Source organism: Pungitius pungitius, chromosome 6, assembly GCF_949316345.1.
Source record: "Pungitius pungitius chromosome 6, fPunPun2.1, whole genome shotgun sequence".
Taxonomy (NCBI): domain Eukaryota; kingdom Metazoa; phylum Chordata; class Actinopteri; order Perciformes; family Gasterosteidae; genus Pungitius; species Pungitius pungitius.
Window position 1 is genome coordinate 1,008,332 of NC_084905.1, and position 17,124 is coordinate 1,025,455.

General features: G+C 43.5%; 4 protein-coding genes across 11 annotated transcripts; 2 read left to right on the forward strand and 2 right to left on the reverse strand.

Annotated features, from left to right (window-relative positions):
- Positions 1-395: 395 nt before the first annotated feature.
- Positions 396-3,076, reverse strand: gdpgp1 (GDP-D-glucose phosphorylase 1). 6 transcript variants are annotated; one of them, XM_037452023.2, is made up of 2 exons: positions 2,840-3,076; positions 396-2,045 (listed from the first exon to the last, which is right to left on the reverse strand). In XM_037452023.2, exon 2 carries the CDS (start codon positions 1,969-1,971, stop codon positions 883-885), a length of 1,089 nt encoding a protein of 362 aa, XP_037307920.2. In that variant the 5' UTR covers positions 1,972-2,045; positions 2,840-3,076; the 3' UTR covers positions 396-882. The 6 variants fall into 6 exon arrangements, with proteins under 6 accessions (XP_037307920.2, XP_037307918.2, XP_037307915.2 ...); XM_037452021.2 differs by having other exon boundaries at positions 396-2,094; XM_037452018.2 differs by having other exon boundaries at positions 396-2,109; positions 2,840-3,075.
- A 366-nt stretch (positions 3,077-3,442) lies between these two features.
- On the forward strand, positions 3,443-11,628 carry LOC119196375 (titin-like). Of its 2 annotated transcripts, XM_037452002.2 has the most exons (4): positions 3,443-3,679; positions 4,093-4,204; positions 4,481-10,750; positions 10,931-11,628. In XM_037452002.2, exons 1-4 carry the CDS (start codon positions 3,659-3,661, stop codon positions 10,963-10,965), a joined length of 6,438 nt encoding a protein of 2,145 aa, XP_037307899.2. In that variant the 5' UTR covers positions 3,443-3,658; the 3' UTR covers positions 10,966-11,628. The 2 variants fall into 2 exon arrangements, with proteins under 2 accessions (XP_037307899.2, XP_037307900.2); XM_037452003.2 differs by lacking the exons at positions 3,443-3,679; positions 4,093-4,204 and having other exon boundaries at positions 4,904-5,084; positions 5,180-10,750.
- A 272-nt stretch (positions 11,629-11,900) lies between these two features.
- LOC119196382 (calcium and integrin-binding protein 1-like) lies at positions 11,901-13,772 on the forward strand. The gene is made up of 7 exons (XM_037452026.2): positions 11,901-12,018; positions 12,474-12,508; positions 12,590-12,689; positions 12,805-12,958; positions 13,039-13,157; positions 13,264-13,352; positions 13,451-13,772. The coding sequence occupies exons 1-7, from the start codon at positions 11,968-11,970 to the stop codon at positions 13,470-13,472; spliced, it is 570 nt and encodes a 189-aa protein (XP_037307923.1). The 5' UTR covers positions 11,901-11,967; the 3' UTR covers positions 13,473-13,772.
- On the reverse strand, positions 13,448-16,754 carry LOC119196380 (RCC1 domain-containing protein 1-like). 2 transcript variants are annotated; one of them, XM_037452017.2, is made up of 8 exons: positions 16,462-16,754; positions 16,126-16,335; positions 15,875-16,040; positions 15,658-15,779; positions 15,483-15,587; positions 14,235-14,390; positions 14,124-14,153; positions 13,448-13,998 (listed from the first exon to the last, which is right to left on the reverse strand). In XM_037452017.2, exons 1-8 carry the CDS (start codon positions 16,661-16,663, stop codon positions 13,841-13,843), a joined length of 1,149 nt encoding a protein of 382 aa, XP_037307914.2. In that variant the 5' UTR covers positions 16,664-16,754; the 3' UTR covers positions 13,448-13,840. The 2 variants fall into 2 exon arrangements, with proteins under 2 accessions (XP_037307914.2, XP_037307913.2); XM_037452016.2 differs by having other exon boundaries at positions 14,235-14,405.
- Between the last annotated feature and the right edge of the window lie 370 nt (positions 16,755-17,124).

Below are 17,124 nucleotides of genomic sequence, written 5' to 3' on the forward strand. Positions count from 1 at the left end.
GGCTCGTTGAAGCAGCTTTTATATCTTCTTTATTCTGCAGGCCCCAGAGAAGCCTCACTGGAACAAGTTAGGATTAGTAACAAGGGCCGGTGGAAGGGATTTACCCTGCAACCTACAACCTTCAAGTCATAGGTCCACGTCTCAAGCAACAACCAGCAAATTCCCAGTGATTGGTGTGAGGAGAAAAGTACACCCCCCCCCCCCCCCCCACCACCCTATAGTCCTTTCCATTGCAGGAAAGGTGCAGGTGTTACTCAGTTAAATATCATAAATCTCCACTGGAAAAGATAAATACACCAATATTTACACCTGTGATTTTCGAGTGTCTTGTGCCACACAGAGGTGAATCTTGTTATTGTCACTGTTTCAACCACAATTCCGGCCTGTGTGGGCAGGTACAGACTGGGCTTGATTGACAGCTGCTGTTACACATGACTTCTCTGAATTTGTTACACAAATAAAAAAATTCAAGTGCAAAAGTGGAAATGAATCTCGTATCATTGAACCTTTTCCCCTTTGAAGTCATACTGAATCTAACACTTTCATCACGAGAGATTTACAGTTGACACAACTCTTCTTTTGAATATTCTTGTGGCAAAACGAAAGGCAACACATATCTTAAAAAAGGCCAGTGTGGTATTGGTCTGATTGGCTTTCCTTACATTCATCACACAACAAAAAAATTTGGCAGTTTATTTTAAAAACAGTTTGAATACAGCACACCCTTCCATTGAATATATTCCCCCTGATAAAGATCTTTATGCATGAAGGTATTTTTGAGCATGTCCAATGTGCAGGAAAAGATTCAGTGAAACCCCAAAGCACAATAAAGTGTAGAGAAACTCATTGTAAAAGCGTTGATTCAAAAAGGCTACAGATACTTTATTTATCCTTTAAATGACGAGTAAGCTGCTGTTCCAACGTGTGAAACTCTGAATCAGGCAGGAGATACCTCTGGATGATACCTATTACCTCTCTCTCAGAGATGAACTCGTAGTCCTTCCTGTTCTTAAAAGGTAAATGTCCAGCGAGCTCACAGAGAGCCACGTTGAAGGCCGATTCCTCTTTGGCACCGAAGCACGACGCCCTCGGCCATACAGCGACGCGGACGCCTCTTCTTGAACAGCGTTCCTTTTCGCTTTGTGTGCGTTCACGGGGGGCACATCCTCTCGTCAGGAACACGTTGTGGGCAATGTTGCCGTCCACGAGAAAGTTGGTGACTCGGCAGATGGCTTCAGCGACTTCCGCCACCCTCTCGGATTCTGTGTAAAACAAAAAACCTGCCGGAAAGTCCAACAAGCCATAAAAGCCCTTCTCGGGAACCAGAGGCTTGACTGGGGTAGATTCTATCTTAAGCTGGTGCTGCAGGTAATACCCATGTAGGTGTAAATGATTGACCGACGCAAATGCTCCCAGACTATTGAACCCTACGCGGAAGCCAGGGTCGGAGCTCAGGAGCACGGATTCGATGCCAACCTGGATGGCAAAGCTCGTCATGACCTGTGGGAAACACCCTGACGGGCGTGGAACAAAGAGACAATGGCCAAACTCCAAAGGGCTGACGTTGACCAGCACAACCATCCTGCAGGGTTCATGCAACTGTCCCTTTTCACTTCCTCCCTCAACGCCCTTTATCATCTCAAATAGGATCTCTTCTGGATTAATTTTGTTAAAATTAAACTGCTCGGCATTGAACTCCTGCTGAATGCTTAGTATCTCCTGAGGCTTTCTTCTCTCTATTCCTCTTTGAATGTTGAGCTGGGCCACGTAGCCATGCGGGCCCGGCAGGATCCGTGTCTGTAAATCCCCCAGATGGTAGCGGAAGAGCCCCGCCTTCATCCTGTCTGTCCAGCCGGCTTGGATGGTTGTGTCAAACTTTGATGCCGTTGATGAAATCCCGAGTCTTTCCCCATCACTCCAACGCACGTCTGGGACAAAGTCCTGGTCACTATACACAAACTGCAGCGGCATGGTTGGATCTGCCGGGGAACCGTGCGGTAGAGACGTAGGGTTCACGATGACAGGTCTCTTCAGGGCTCATTCTGCTGCATCGTCATAAGGAGAGCCAGGTCAGGTGAGCCGCCTCTGGATAGTCTGCACAGGGTTTTACTGGTAAATTATTCAAATGTATAGTCATTAAAATGTAAGAGGCAATGTCCATCATTTGACATATCAAAATAAAAATAAATTGTGTATTGACAATGGAACCATAACCCATAGTTGTTCACTATTGCAGAGGACAAATTAACCAGAAAATGTTCCTGAATGTGAAGCTTTCATTTTTCCCAGTAACTGATTGACTGGCGTATTTAATTCCAGCCTTGGTTTACAGACTGTGACAAGGAGGGCAGAAACCCTAAATAAATCCCCTTCACAACTGAACAATTAACGTCAAATGTCATGCATTTGCTTAAAAATTGACAGCAAAATGTACAAGTACTCAAACAACTTGTGAGTAGTTGCCATTAGCTGTTATAATAACACATAGATGAATAGATATATGAATTCATTTTACGCACGTACTTCATGGTAAATTTATCAAAACATTGTTTATATTTTCATCAGATGTGATGAAATGTTACAGAACCTTTACAACGTAATTATTAACGTAGCGACCACGTTAATGTAGCGTTAACTGAAGGAAAAGGTGTAACATTTAGCTCGACATTGTGTTTAGAATATAAGTATAACAATAAAATACGTTACGTACCTCAATTCTCTTATTAACGTTACGTCACAGAGTACATGTGCTTATAGCTTAGCTCACAGTAGCGTTAGCCAAAGTTTCCCTAACCTACGAACACGTGTTAACACTAACATTATATCACAGGCTGCTCACCTTTGTCTTTAAACTTCACTCTAATTCAGCGCCTTGGAACAAAAGGAGGGTTAAACGCCGTCTAGATGGCGAACCGCGGACTTGAATATTTCTTCTTCTACCACGTTTTGTAAATCCTCGGTCCGGTTTCCGTTTCCGTTTTCCGTTTTTCATAGTAATACAATTTGTATTCGCATCTTCTCGGAATAAGACATAAAAATAAAGGCTAGATGTCTTACGGCAGAACGTCCGCACACGGCGGCCATCTTGGTAGGGGCAGCTCGCTCACCCGTAACTTTGTGTTGGTAGTGATACACGTACTTTAAATGATAATAACTTGCTCAATGTTCAACCGAGGTGGTTATGACACTACTACGTATGAATAATGTTTAATGTCATTTTCGTATTAAAACCCATGGTTATAACTATGATTATTCATAAGTAGGCAGTGTCATGAACACATCTCTGTGCAGGGTGGGGATTTCTACGTGCAGCATTTCTTGATTTATATTTATAAAGGTACCCATTTGAGAACATTATTCTATTTTTATGACATCCAAACTTTAAAGCTATAGGGTATGTGGACAATGTTTTCCTGTTGAGCACATTTCCATTTTTTCCCAGCTGATCCATGCAGGCCTAGCTTTGAAAGAATGGCCAGCTGGCCAATCCGGCTTCATGGTTATTTTAGTCTCTTCATGGACATTTTGGAGATAAAGCGGAGTGTGACTGGCCCAGTTGTGAAGAGTTTGAGGCTCGTCACAGCCGAAGACTGAACCAGCTGGATTTTAAATTGACATTTCATTTTGAATACATAAATAAAGATACGTAAAAGAAACGATGGAATCAAGCAACCACAAAGTAAGTTGACCTATCTTAAACGTGTTTGAAACATATACAGTAAGAATTGAGGAAACCTATAGCAATAATGTCTTTCACTGAAGTGAGAGGATTAAAACCTTGTCAGAGCTTTAAAAAAGTGTGTGTGTGTGTTTGGCAGAACAGATGGTAGTGCCATAACTTATTTTTAACAGCAGCAACAGTTTCTGTTACCAACACAGTACATTAACTATCATAGCCTACAATCTAGCTTGTATAAAGCAATTTTGTTTAAATCCTTTGTGAATAAATGTGTGAAGCGTTTTTTAAATGTGACCGAAGAACATAATAAGGAAAGAACCTTAGTAGTATGCCGAAATGTATTTTGCCCTAAATTGTTTCCGCTGGTTTTAAATTTAATTTTCACTCACATCTTTGTGCTCTCTCTTTTGTAGGTTGCAGAAAAAACAGATAAGGGTCACACTCTAAAAATAAATATGACATTGGATACTGATGCAGCACTCACAGCTGAGGATTCCCAGTCACGCCTCACAGTCATTGTCCAAGGTATATCATGCCTCTGGAAAACAAACAATAACTGCAGAAAAAAATAATCTTTGTTCAAACAATCTGTTGTTTGATGCTTTTATGTGAGCTAAAATGAGAAGTTATGAAAAGTCAGTATTCAAAATAAAAATAAGCCATTCATACAGTAATTTACCATGCCTTGAGTTAGCTTATTCAATGACACATGGATATTTAATAATTATTCAGACTCTGCAAAGGATCTTATTTAAAAGTTCCATGTATGTGGTGCTTCCCCCCCCCCCCCTCACACTGCAGGTCAGCCCGCCATTTCTGCGGAGACCGGAGAACCCAACCCCAAGGTCCAACCTAGCCCTGTCGCAGATAAGGATAATGCTGTTAAACCAAAACTCCAAGTAACTTTTGGCACATTCACTGTAAGGAATGGTGAAGATCTTAAAGTAGAGATCCCAGTAATTGGGCACCCAGCACCAAAGATCGAATGGAACAAAGATGGTCAGGCAGTAAAAGAGACATCAAGGCTAGAGGTTGTAAATACATCATCACTATCAGTTCTCCACATAAGACGTGCGGCCAGGGAGCACAGTGGTCAATACTCTGTCACCGCCAGCAACAGTTCCGGAAAACATTCAGGAGAAATTGCAGTGGTTGTTCTTGAAAAGCCAGGCCCACCCACGGGGCCCGTGAGGATCGATGAGATCAGTTCTGACCACGTTATCATTTCATGGGAGCCGCCAGAATACACAGGAGGCTGTCAGCTGGACAACTACATAGTGGAGAAACGGGAAACTCTAAGCACAGAATGGCAGACTGTGTCCGCAACGACAGTGAGAACCACAATCAAAGTCACCAAGCTGAAGACAGGAAATGAATACCAATTCAGAGTGTTTGCAGAAAATAGGTATGGAAAGAGTACTGCGATCACTTCTCCTATTGTCATTGCACAATATCCTTTTAACGTGCCCAATGCTCCTGGCAAACCCTTTGTGTCCACAGTGGCAAAGTACAGCATGGTGGTTGAATGGGAGCCTCCAGCAAAAGATGGGGGCAGCCCCGTCATCGGCTATCATCTGGAACGCAAAGAGAAAAACAGCATTTTATGGACCAAGCTAAACAAACTCGTCATACCAGACGGCGGCCGTTTCAAAACAAGTGGATTGGAGGAAGGGATTGAGTATGAATTCAGAGTCTTTGCTGAAAATATCGCTGGGCTCAGCCCATCCAGCAAGATATCTGAATGCTATGTGGCAAGAGACCCCTGTGATCCACCAGGTACCCCTGAAGCTGTTGTCATTACCAGAGAGAACATCACACTTCAGTGGGCCAAACCCAAGTACGATGGGGGAAGCAGCATTACGGGATACGTTGTTGAAAAGCGGGAGCTCCCAGATGGCAGATGGATGAAAGCTAACTTCACCAGTGTTATTGAGAATCAGTTCACAGTCACAGGTCTGACAGGAGGCCAAAGTTATGAGTTCAGAGTAACTGCTAAGAATGGTGCTGGTGTTTGGAGCACACCATCAGAAATGATAACCATTGTCGCCCAGGATGTTATTGAAGAACCCACAGCATCCATTGATCCTAAGTTCAAGAGTACGACCCTTGTTCAAGCTGGTGGGACATTCGTCATTGATGCTGATTACTTTGGGAAGCCCCTCCCTGCGGTGACGTGGTCGAAGAACGGAAAATTAATTGACAAAAAAACACAGAGAACAGAGGTTAAAAACACCTTGACTCATACAACTCTGACAGTGAGGGACTGTACACGAGCGGATGGGGGACACTTTGTCTTGAGCCTCAGCAACATAGGTGGAACAACATCTATCCCTGTTGTTGTGAAGGTGCTTGATAGACCTGGTCCTCCAGGTGGACCTCTGAAGGTAAAAGTTGTCAGTGCAGAGAAGTGTAATCTTCACTGGAATCTTCCGTTAAATGACGGGGGTGACAACATTTCCCACTACATAATAGAGAAAAGGGAGACCAGCCGTGTTACATGGACGGGGGTTGACCCTCACGTTGAAGCCGTCAGCTACAAAGTGTCAAAACTTGTGCCCGGTAAAGAGTATATATTCAGGATTGCTGCTGTGAATAAATTTGGTGTTGGTGAATTTCTGGAATCAGATGCCTTTATTGCACAAAACCCTTTTACAACACCTGGCGCACCTTCTACCCCTACAGCCAGCGCTGTGACTGGTGACTCAATGGTGCTATCATGGGAAAGGCCTGAGCAGGACGGCGGCTCGGAGATTGATGGCTACATCCTTGAGAAATGTGACAAAGAAGGTGTCAGATGGACCAAATGCAACAAGAGAAGACTAAGCGATTTGCGCTTCCGATGCACAGGACTGGCTGAGGGACATCACTTTCAGTTCAGAGTATTCGCAGAGAATGCTGCAGGTGTTGGTCCACCCAGTGAGCCAAGCGAGTATATAAAAGCATGTGAAGCTACCTACCCACCTGGGCCCCCTACCAACCCCAAAGTGACAGACTTTTCCAGCAGCACTGTGTCTCTGAGCTGGTCAAAGCCCATCTATGACGGTGGAGCAGCTGTCAGTGGATTCGTCGTTGAGATGAAGGAGGCAGCAGAAGACGAGTGGATCGCGTGTACACCCAGCACAGGTGTAGAGGACACAAACTACACCGTGAAGAGACTGAGAGAAAATGTAAAGTATGATTTTCGTATAAGTGCCATGAATGCCAGTGGAGTTGGGGAGTATGCAGAGCTGCCGGGGTCTGTGGTAGCTGCTGAGAAACTGGAGGCCCCTGAAATTGAGTTGGACGCTACCTTGAGGAAAATTGTAATTGTTCGAGCCTGTTCCACATTACGTCTCCTTGTTGCCATCAGAGGAAAGCCAGAGCCTGAGGTTAGATGGTCAAAAGATGGGGGCACTGTCAGTGAGCGTGCGCAAATTGAGGTCACGAGCTCCTGTACAGAGTTATTGATCGAGAATGTCAACAGAAACGAAGCAGGGAAATACATACTGACTGCCGAGAACTGCTGCGGCTCTAAATCTGCATTCATCAACGTCAGAGTGTTGGACTCTCCGAGTGCACCAACAAACTTGGAGGTGAAGGATGTAAAGAGGAACTCTGCGTTGATCTCTTGGGAGGCTCCTCTCATTGACGGAGGATCAAAGATTTCACACTACATCGTAGAAAAGCGGGAGGAGGCCAGGAAGGCATTCACAAGCGTCTGCGGCAACTGTGTGAGAAACTCATTCAAGATTGACAACCTCACCGAAGGGAGCTTCTATTATTTCCGTGTTCTGGCTGTGAATGAGTTTGGTGCTGGACTGCCAGCAGAGACCACTGAGGCTGTTAAATTGTCTGAGGCTCCTCTGTGTCCTGGCAAAATATCTCTCAGCGATGTTACATGCAATGGTGCAAGACTGTCTTGGGAGAAGCCTGAACATGATGGTGGAAGCAAAATCACATGTTATATTGTAGAAATGCAGGTGAAGGGAGATGACTCGTGGACAATGTGTTCAGAGGGTAAAGCACTGGAAGTGACTATTGATGGGCTGGCCAAAGGAAAGGAGTATTTGTTTAGAGTCATTGCTGTGAACGAAAAAGGAAAAAGTGAACCAAAGTTCCTCTTGGCACCTGTTGAAGTAAAGGATACCAGAGCTGAACCCATTATCAACTTGCTCTCCAAGACATTCAGCGTAAAGGCAGGCAACGACTTAAAGATTGATGTTCCATTCAAGAGTGGACCTACAACAACAGTTGCCTGGAAGAAAGATGGCAACTTGCTGAAAGAGACTAGCAGAGTGAACACACACACATCGGACACATCATCTCAGATCATTGTCAAAGATGCATCCCGAATAGACGCTGGCATGTATGAGGTGACTTTAACCAACTCAACTGGAACCACATCTGCTGAAATCTTTGTCAATGTGTTTGAAAAACCTGGACCACCGAGTGAGCTCAGTGTGGATGAAGTCAGTGCTGACTCTGTGTCTTTGTCTTGGCAGCCCCCACATTACACTGGTGGATGTCAGATCAGTAATTATGTCGTTGAGAAGCGAGAAGCAGGCAGCACAATATGGCAAACTATGTCAGCAACGGTCGCCAGAACATCAATGAAGGTGTGCCGTTTGACACAGGGCACAGAATATCATTTTCGTGTTGCCGCGGAGAACCGCTATGGCAAAAGCCATTTTGTTGAGTCTGACCCTGTTGTTGCCCAGTATCCTTTTAAGCCCCCTGGTCCACCAACCAATCTCCGTATCCTTAGTGCCTCAAAGTCCGTCATGGTGGTTGCGTGGAGCAAGCCAGACAGCGACGGTGGCAGCCCCATTATCGGTTATCATGTTGAATGCAAAGATCAAAGCAGTATTCTGTGGTCAAAGTTAAACCGAAGCCCGGTGACTGAGAACCAATTCAAGGTAACAAGTGTGGAAGAAGGTCTGATATATGAGTTCAGGGTCTGTGCTGAGAATATGGCTGGTGTTGGACCATGCAGCAAGGCATCTGAACCTGTAACAGCAAGAGACCAGTGCGACCCCCCGCGCAACCTCACTGTCACCAACATAACAAACAGCTCAGTTTCCCTCGCATGGGACAAACCAGAATATGATGGTGGTGCTAAAATTACCGGGTATATCGTTGAGCGTAAAAAACTGCCAGATACTTGCTGGCTTAAGTGCAACTTCGCACACTTACTGGACACCTTCTTGGAAATTACTGGCCTCTCAGAAGGTGAACAGTATGATTTTCGTGTGATTGCGAAGAATGCAGCAGAGCTCTTCAGTGCCCCCTCTGAAACCACCGGACCTCTCACAGTACAGCACGATGTGGAGCCACCCAAAATTATCATGGAGGACAAATTTAGACAGGTGGTTGTTGTCAAAGCAGGAGACCTCCTAAGAATAGATGCTGACATCTGTGGCCGCCCCAACCCAACGGTGATCTGGTTGAAGAATGGTAGAAATATCGACACCAAGGGACGCGTTGAGATAACTGCAACAAAGACCCACACCTCTCTACTTATCAGAGAAAGTGTTAGGAAAGACTCGGGACAGTATCTTCTGACCCTGCAGAGTACAGGGGGTACCACATCTATGGCCATTCCCTGCAAAGTTCTGGACAGACCCGGGCCACCTGCTGGACCTCTAGAAGTGTCTGGACTCTCAGCAGAGAAATGCAGCGTGTCGTGGGGGCCCCCGTGTGAGACTGGCGGCGCTGAGATCATCCACTACATTGTAGAGAAATGTGAAACCAGCCGCGTAGCCTGGACCCTCGTGTACAGTGACATGGTGGCAACCACTTGTAAAGTAACCAAGTTACTCAAAGGAAATGAATACCTTTTTAGGGTGAGGGCAGTGAACAAATATGGGGAAGGGGAGACTTTGGAAAGTGAGCCGGTCAAGGCCGTGGATCCCTTCACCATCCCGTCCGCTCCCACCGAGGTTGAGGTCACAAATGTTACCATCGAGGCCATGACTATCTGCTGGAAGAGACCTGCCTCTGATGGCGGCAGCCAGATAAGCGGTTACATCATCGAGAGGAGGGAGAAGCAGGGTGTCCGTTGGGTTCGCGTTAACAAGAAGCCGGTGTATGACCTACGGGTCAAAGCCTCCGGCCTGCACCAGGGATGCGAGTATGAATTCAGAGTCTTTGCTGAGAACGCTGCGGGTCTAAGTGAGCCCAGTCTCCCATGCCCACTCACTCTGGCAGACGATCCAAAGTTTCTACCCTCCCCCCCTGCCAAACCCACCATAATCGATTCATCCAGCTCATCCATCACTCTGACATGGAACAAGCCGCTGTTTGATGGTGGAGCCGCAGTAACTGGGTACAAAGTTGAATTCAGAAAGTCAGCGGAAGAAGACTGGACTGTTGGTGTTCCCAACACAGAAAAAAGAGAGTTCACAGTAACTGCACTCAACTCCGGGACGGAATATGTTTTTATTGTCAGATCCATAAACAAGGTGGGCTTTAGTGAGCCCAGTCCTGAAACAGATCCTGAAGTAGCAATGGAGAGAGAGGAGCAGCCCCGGTTTGATGTTAGCACAGACATTAGGAAGACCCTGCTAGTTAAAGAGGGCAGCACCTTCACTTTGACTGTGCCTTTTATCGGCAAGCCCGTTCCTGGTGTGACATGGGACAAAGCAGATGTGGATCTTAGAGTCAGAGGAATGATCAACACCAGCAGCTCCGTCACCTCCATCACCCTGGAAAGAGCGACACGCGATGACTCCGGCAAATATGTGGTCAAACTGCAAAACGTCGCTGGATCTGCCTCTTTGATGCTGAGTGTGAGGGTTTTGGATTCACCTGGTCCACCAGCACATGTAGCGGTTAAAGATGTGACTAAGAACTCTGCCACTGTTACCTGGGACATCCCTGAAAATGAGGGAGGAGCCCCTGTCAAGAACTACTATGTAGATGTACGGGACATCAGCAGAAAAGGGTGGACTAGGCTCACAGACAAATGCCGCCGCCTGTCCTACAAGGTGTCCGACCTGGAGGAGGGAGGGATCTACTTCTTCAGAGTGACCGGCGAAAACGAACACGGGGCCGGTGTTTCAGCTGAGACCAAGGAGGGGACGAAAATGATAGGTACAATCTCTAAAGAAAAAAAATCACATAAGAGATGTTTTATTAAGTAGAAATAAAAAGCAAAATAATTGGGATAGGATTGAAGCCTACGTAGAATGTGAATGATCTTAGATAACCACTGGAAACCTTTTCTACATTGTCCCATCTTTCCTGCGTTTAAAATTTATACATTTTTTTCAGATACAACGGATTGGGAGACCAATCCAGGAGCTTAGCGCCTCTTCTTTCTGGAGTTGAAGAAACCATTTCCTGATCTTCCAGTCAAGATTCTTTATATTTTCGTTTTGGTTCTTCGTTGAACCCCCACATTTTTTTCCAAATTCAGTGCAAGAACTTTCTGATTTTTTTGTTATGTTGTATGTAAACTACAAAGGATTATTAATGATTTTATATTATACAAGAAAATGCATCTGTTTGTTGGTTCAAATAATAGCAACAACATATATCCTGTTTTTTGCAAAACAACTGGAAAATGAAGATGCTAAACAGCTGTTGGTGTTTTACTTTGGGGTTGTTTTGGGACGTCGGCATGTGGACATTTTAAAATAATACAAACAAGACTAAATTAATTGTTTAAACGAAAGAAACAGTATAAAAGCAAATATAAAGCACAAGAGCGTTTATGGACAGATATGATGGCTTAAATATTAGTGTTTATATTTAGCATGTGCAGGTCAATAATTAGTGACATGGTTATAGTTTCTTTACCTGGTTCCCCTACAATTCTTCCAACTATACATTTATATGTGGTTTTATTTCTTGAATGCAATATCTTTTATTTTGCTGAAACTTTTTTTATATTGTGGTAAACTGAAGTATAGTTGTAGGACAGGTGGTAGCTCTCTGGGTAAATACAATAAAGGTCGCCTCTAAAGTCATTTGCTTGTCGTCATTCGTCATGTTCCTCTCTCCTTGTTTCTTCTCCTCGTGTAAATACTTTATTACAAAAGGAGAACATTAATTAAATCAGCGGTAAACAAACAATAGGAATCGGGCCGTTTTATAATGTCGAAGCACTGTTTAATATAGACACATTTACATGAAAAAGATATAACTACAACTATCCGGCTGTCATCTGACACCGTCCCTTTGTCAGTTTGCACGTACGTCACCATGGAAACGGTCACGTAGTCAAATACAGGAAAGAGAACGATCCCGGAAGTGAGCAGAGTGGAACATATAGAGAACTCTTCAAAACAACCAAAGTACATTTCAAAATGGGCACCACGGCCAGTCAACTTGGGAAGGATTTGCTCTCAGAATATCAAGTAAGTGCCCAAAGAAAGTCGTCAAAGAGCAAATGTAGCATCGTACTGAGTGTTCGTGTTTACCAGTTTAAGTTTTTGCGTGTGCGAATAGCGAATTAAAGGAACTAAACGTAGCATTGCTAGCTTAAAGTTTTAGAGTCAAAATAAAAGCAATGGGCTAAAGACACAATGTCATACGAAGCAACAACTCTGAAGTTTGTACTTGACGTCACTAACATTAGTTGTCGTATGACCTTAAAGTAAATATAACGCTAATGACCGTTATTCCCATAGTCTTCATCACGCCATCATTACAGCGAAAGCTAAGTTTGCTAATATAACTTCATGTTGGGCAGATCATGGGTTCATTATGACAAATTGGACTCATTCATGGATTCTTGTGGCAAAGTATTGTTTGAAGTAAGTTTGGTTAATCTGTGACTGATCCTTCCATTAATGCTCACTTTGACTTTTAGGAGCTGACTTTCTTGACAAAACAAGAAATTCTTCTGTAAGTTATCAGCTGCATGTATTTTTTTTTTTTTTTTAAACTGTTGAAAAACCCAATTAAGCTATTTTTGTTGTTGTTTAGTGCTCACAAGAGATTCACTGAACTGCTCACTAAAGATGAGAAAGACCAGCTCAATGCAAGAGTTCCAATGGAGCGGATTCTCACTCTGCCGGAGCTCAAGGTGAGAAGCTACTTCGAAACATGGACATGACTAATTCTGTCCTGTGTGTTTCTATGTGATTTGTGCTTCCAGTACTGATAGATTATACTGACCTGTGTACTTGTTCCTGGCACAGTCCAACCCCTTCAGGAGGAGAATCTGCTATGTATTCTCAACATCTGATTGCAAAAATGGAAGCCTCACTTTTGAGGACTTTCTGGATCTCTTGAGTGCCTTCAGCGACTCTGCTACCATGGAAATCAAATCCCACTATGCATTCCGTATATTTGGTAAATAAGTGAAGAAGGTTGGTCAGTAATTATATCTTTAAGGCTATAAATCTGTGTAACAAGTTTCTAAATATTTTCAGACTTTGATGATGATGGAACTCTTGACTATGGTGATTTGGAGAACTTGGTCAACTGTCTGACTGGTGAGACGGACGAGACAAGACTGACCCCAGAGGAAATGAGACAGCTCATCAGCAATGTGAGTTCAATGAGCCTTCTGCCCTTCATCGATGTGCACAAGTACACTCGATGGTTGCAATGGTCTGTGTATGTTTAACGGATGTTTCCTTATGTATGTTTTTCAGATTCTTGAAGAGTCCGACATTGACAAGGATGGAACCGTAAACCTCTCAGAGTTTCAGCACGTCATTTCAAGGTCTCCAGATTTTGTCAGGTGACTACAAACAAAATTGCTGAAATCACTGATATCTGCACTATTTATCACAATTATGTTCGCCCCTAACAGCTGGTTATATTTTGATTTCCCCACAGTTCTTTTAAGATTGTGCTGTGAAAACGTCCATTGGCCTTTGGAAAGACCTCTACTTTTAACCCTTGTGGTATTTAATTTTCAATTACAACAGTTTTAGGGATTTCCCTACAAGTATAGTTATCTGGAGATTTTATTGCCTTAACTGTTTGATGCATTCTTTGTGAAATATATAACCTGTGATTTATTCATTTTTTTCTAGAGAGAAACATTTTAATACCTCCAAAGTGCTCATTTATGCAGTTGATTGTTTTAAGATAAACAAAAAGGAGCTTGTATATCACTAAATAAATAAAAACTCAATTCAGTCTTTTGCTGTTACTATTTTTGCTTCCTGGTATGTTTGTTCAAAGTCCAGGGTCCATGTTAATTAACTGGATCCCATAAAGTCCTTATGAGCAAGCTACTTCCTCCTCGACGACAGCAGCAAAAGTGTTCCACGCCCCACACACTACGTCAGTCACATGCATCTGCTGCTCCCTGAAGAACTCCACCCGCTGCGGCTCATCTGAACTGAGTAAATTCTGCTGTCCAAGTTGGCCATAGTCACCTGAAAAGGACAGTGGAAGGGTGAGTTCCACGTTTCCAATATTTGTGCTCTAAGCATACTGATGAATTAAACTGGGAGTGGGGAAAGTGCTTTGGGTGTCAGTTTAGGTCCAAATTCAAACTTACCCCAGCCCCAAGTATAGAGGTCACCTTTTGCTGGAATTGGAAAATAAAGATGAGATTTTGCCAAGAATACGTGATGTAGTGGATTTACCATGGTAAAGTGTGGTTTCTTACTTGTCACTGCAGCTGTGTGGCGGCATCCACAGCTCACTGTTCTAATTTCACATGGTGGAGTGACGTCAAGCAGAGCTGGGAATGCCTGGATTGATATGAATACCTCTTCATGCTTTTCCCCCTCCTTGGACTCTTCAGCAGGAGATGTGCTGGCATCTAGATATCGTGCTCCTGTTCAGTAGTTAACGTTGCAGTTATATCCACTTACTATTAAGGGTTGAGGGTTCATGTATATGGAGGACTAAAAGTGCCACAAGTAAATAAATACACAATTAAATAATTACTTAAATGTGTCATTAATTAATTAAAATTAGAAAAAAATACATAAATGTGTACTTAAATGTGTCATTAATTAATTAAAATTAGAATTAAATACATAAATGTGTAATTAAATGTGTCATTAATTAATTAAAATACAGATTTATTTTATAAAAAATACATATTTCACTATTTACATTTACATTTCATGATCCTGCGTTGCAGTGCTTCATGAATTACTTAAAACTGTCAAACTGACCGATCAAAGTCAGTGGGCGGGGCTAACACGAATCCAGTCTGACCTGGCCACGGCAGTATTTTGTTCCTGGCCCAAACTCTTTGTGGCATATAGATGGCGACCATAAGCTCATCAGGTCAGTGATATTAGCAGATAAACAATGCATCTTTCTAGATGTTTCATTACAATTTATGTGTTTACAACAGGTGGAGATTTGTTGTCCACGGTGGGGTGGATGGATTCAGTCGTTTAGTAGCTCTGCATCAATCTAGTATCCGGAATTGATTTGTCTTGACTTGATACACAGGGTAACCAATCAGGCGTTAGGTTCCGCCTACCAACTTTTGATGGGTCAGTTTGACAGTTTTAAGTAATTCATGAAGCACTGCAACGCAGGATCATGAAATGTAAATGTAAATAGTGAAATAAGTATATATGTATTTTACATAACATGAATCTGTATTTTAATTAATTAATGAAACATTTATAAACACATTTATGTATTTAATTATATTTTTAATTAATTAATGACACATTTAAGCAATTATTTAATGATGTGTTTATTTATTTAATTGTGGCACTTTTAGTCCTCCATACATGTACCAACGAAGGTCACTTAGTTATTGTAGCCATCCCAAACAACGCAGTTCAGTGCAGTGTCTTGGGCGTGAGAGGTGAGAGGTAAATATAATAGTTTGATTTTAAGTTAAATGTCCCCTAACTTTATTTCTTGAATGGCAATAGAGACGTACCTTCTTGTTGGCTACTTTGCTGCTGCAGTGCTTTCCTCAGACCTCGCGATGGAAGTCCAAGTTGGCCACTTTCATTCCACCCCCACACATAGAGGTCTCCTCCATCTGAAGTAAAATGTCATTTGTGGTAAATCCTTTTTGAAGGTATAACTTGTTTCCCCCTTAAGACACTTACCACTAATAGAGACAGAGTGCCAGCCTCCTGTTGCTACATGGCTCATGGGCATCCCCCAGAGGGCCTCCACTATCCTGGGCTTCTCCTCAGAGGCCAAGTCTCCGTGCCCCAACTGACCATGGCTGTAAAACACACAATCAAGATATGCTAAAATGTGTGTGTATTTAAAAAAATATACATTTTCCTTTGTGCGTCCAGTTATTAGGGGTCACGTTACCTGCCCAGTCCCCAGGTGTACACAGCTCCAGAGGCCCCGAGCAGGACGGCGTGCTCTGAACTCAGCGCCAGCCTCTTGGCTCGCAGGTGTGGTGACAGCGGGCGGTAGAGGGGCGGGAGAGGGGCTATGTAACCCCCGGGGGCCAATGGGAGCGTCACACAGGGCCCTGCGCGGAAGCAAGGATTGTACCGTTTATCCAATTATCACACTTATTGTAGTGGTCAAACTAGATGATATAACGGGTAAATTACCAGAGCTCTCGGGGTGGGGTTTTATTTCCATGCTCCATGATGGAGTCTCCTCTTGCTTCTGCAGGTCCCAGGACTCAATTCGGTCCGAAAAAGCGAGGGTCAAGAAGGATTCACTGATGAGGACATCTTTACAGCCACGACTCCGTGTCACAGGACGCGCGTTACACGACTCACTGGAGTCGAACCCCGCGAGGCACACACAGCTGTCACCTAATAGACGGGGAGCAAGACGGCTGCACGAGTTAATATGTAACGTTATCAATACGGTGCGATATTACTCATGCATTTAACATGCAATGCGTCTCCAAAATCACGCATTTGTGTGCACGTACTTACTATTCAGATGCAAAGATGCTCTTCGACTCCAACTTGCTTGTGTTTGACATTCGTTCCTCACGCAGCAGTCCAGCTGACTGCAGAGCTCCGTTGGACTACTCACTTTAACGTCTTCCGCCGCATCGCTGTACTCCCCTTTCAGCAGCTTCTCGCGCACATATATTTGTCCAAACGCGTTAAAACCAAATCCGAACCACCGCATTGGAAACGCTGTTTGCGCCGCAGAGCCTTGCGACGCAGTTGTCCGCAAAGTTTTGAACACCGGCAGTAACTGTATGTACGGCGCATGCGCAGGAGGCGCAGGAAGCGGAAACGACCATATTATCATTCGGGTACGTACATTTTATTCAGTCAAAACGACGACCCGTACAACATTGTAAATGTAGAGGAGTGATAATAGTTATAACAAATATTCGAAATAAAACGCATCCAAATCTTTGAATTCAATGTTTTTGTATTTGGTCTTTATGCATTTCCTTTAAAAAAAAGTGTTATTGCTGAAAACTGCTGCAAAATATTTCATACTCAACAGTAGTGCATGGGATGGAAAGACATTTTGTGGAATAATCATGATACAAAAAAACATGCAAATATAAAATAATCAATCTATAGTAATTTGTATAGAGCAGCCTTATTGGTCTCCCAAGTCAAAAAAACGTGTTG

Coding starts and splice junctions, on each gene's coding strand:
- gdpgp1 (XM_037452023.2), bottom strand. CDS start 1,971: ATGCCGCTGCAGTTTGTGTATAGTGACCAGGACTTTGTCCCAGACGTG.
- LOC119196375 (XM_037452002.2), top strand. CDS start 3,659: ATGGAATCAAGCAACCACAAA. Junction 4,205..4,480: donor CCTCACAGTCATTGTCCAAG/GTATATCATGCC, acceptor CTCACACTGCAG/GTCAGCCCGCCATTTCTGCG. Junction 10,751..10,930: donor GGAGGGGACGAAAATGATAG/GTACAATCTCTA, acceptor CATTTTTTTCAG/ATACAACGGATTGGGAGACC.
- LOC119196382 (XM_037452026.2), top strand. CDS start 11,968: ATGGGCACCACGGCCAGTCAACTTGGGAAGGATTTGCTCTCAGAATAT. Junction 12,019..12,473: donor ATTTGCTCTCAGAATATCAA/GTAAGTGCCCAA, acceptor TTTGACTTTTAG/GAGCTGACTTTCTTGACAAA. Junction 13,158..13,263: donor TGAGACAGCTCATCAGCAAT/GTGAGTTCAATG, acceptor TATGTTTTTCAG/ATTCTTGAAGAGTCCGACAT.
- LOC119196380 (XM_037452016.2), bottom strand. CDS start 16,663: ATGCGGTGGTTCGGATTTGGTTTTAACGCGTTTGGACAAATATATGTG. Junction 16,336..16,461: donor AGCATCTTTGCATCTGAATA/GTAAGTACGTGC, acceptor CCCGTCTATTAG/GTGACAGCTGTGTGTGCCTC. Junction 14,406..15,482: donor GCAAAGTAGCCAACAAGAAG/GTACGTCTCTAT, acceptor ACTACTGAACAG/GAGCACGATATCTAGATGCC.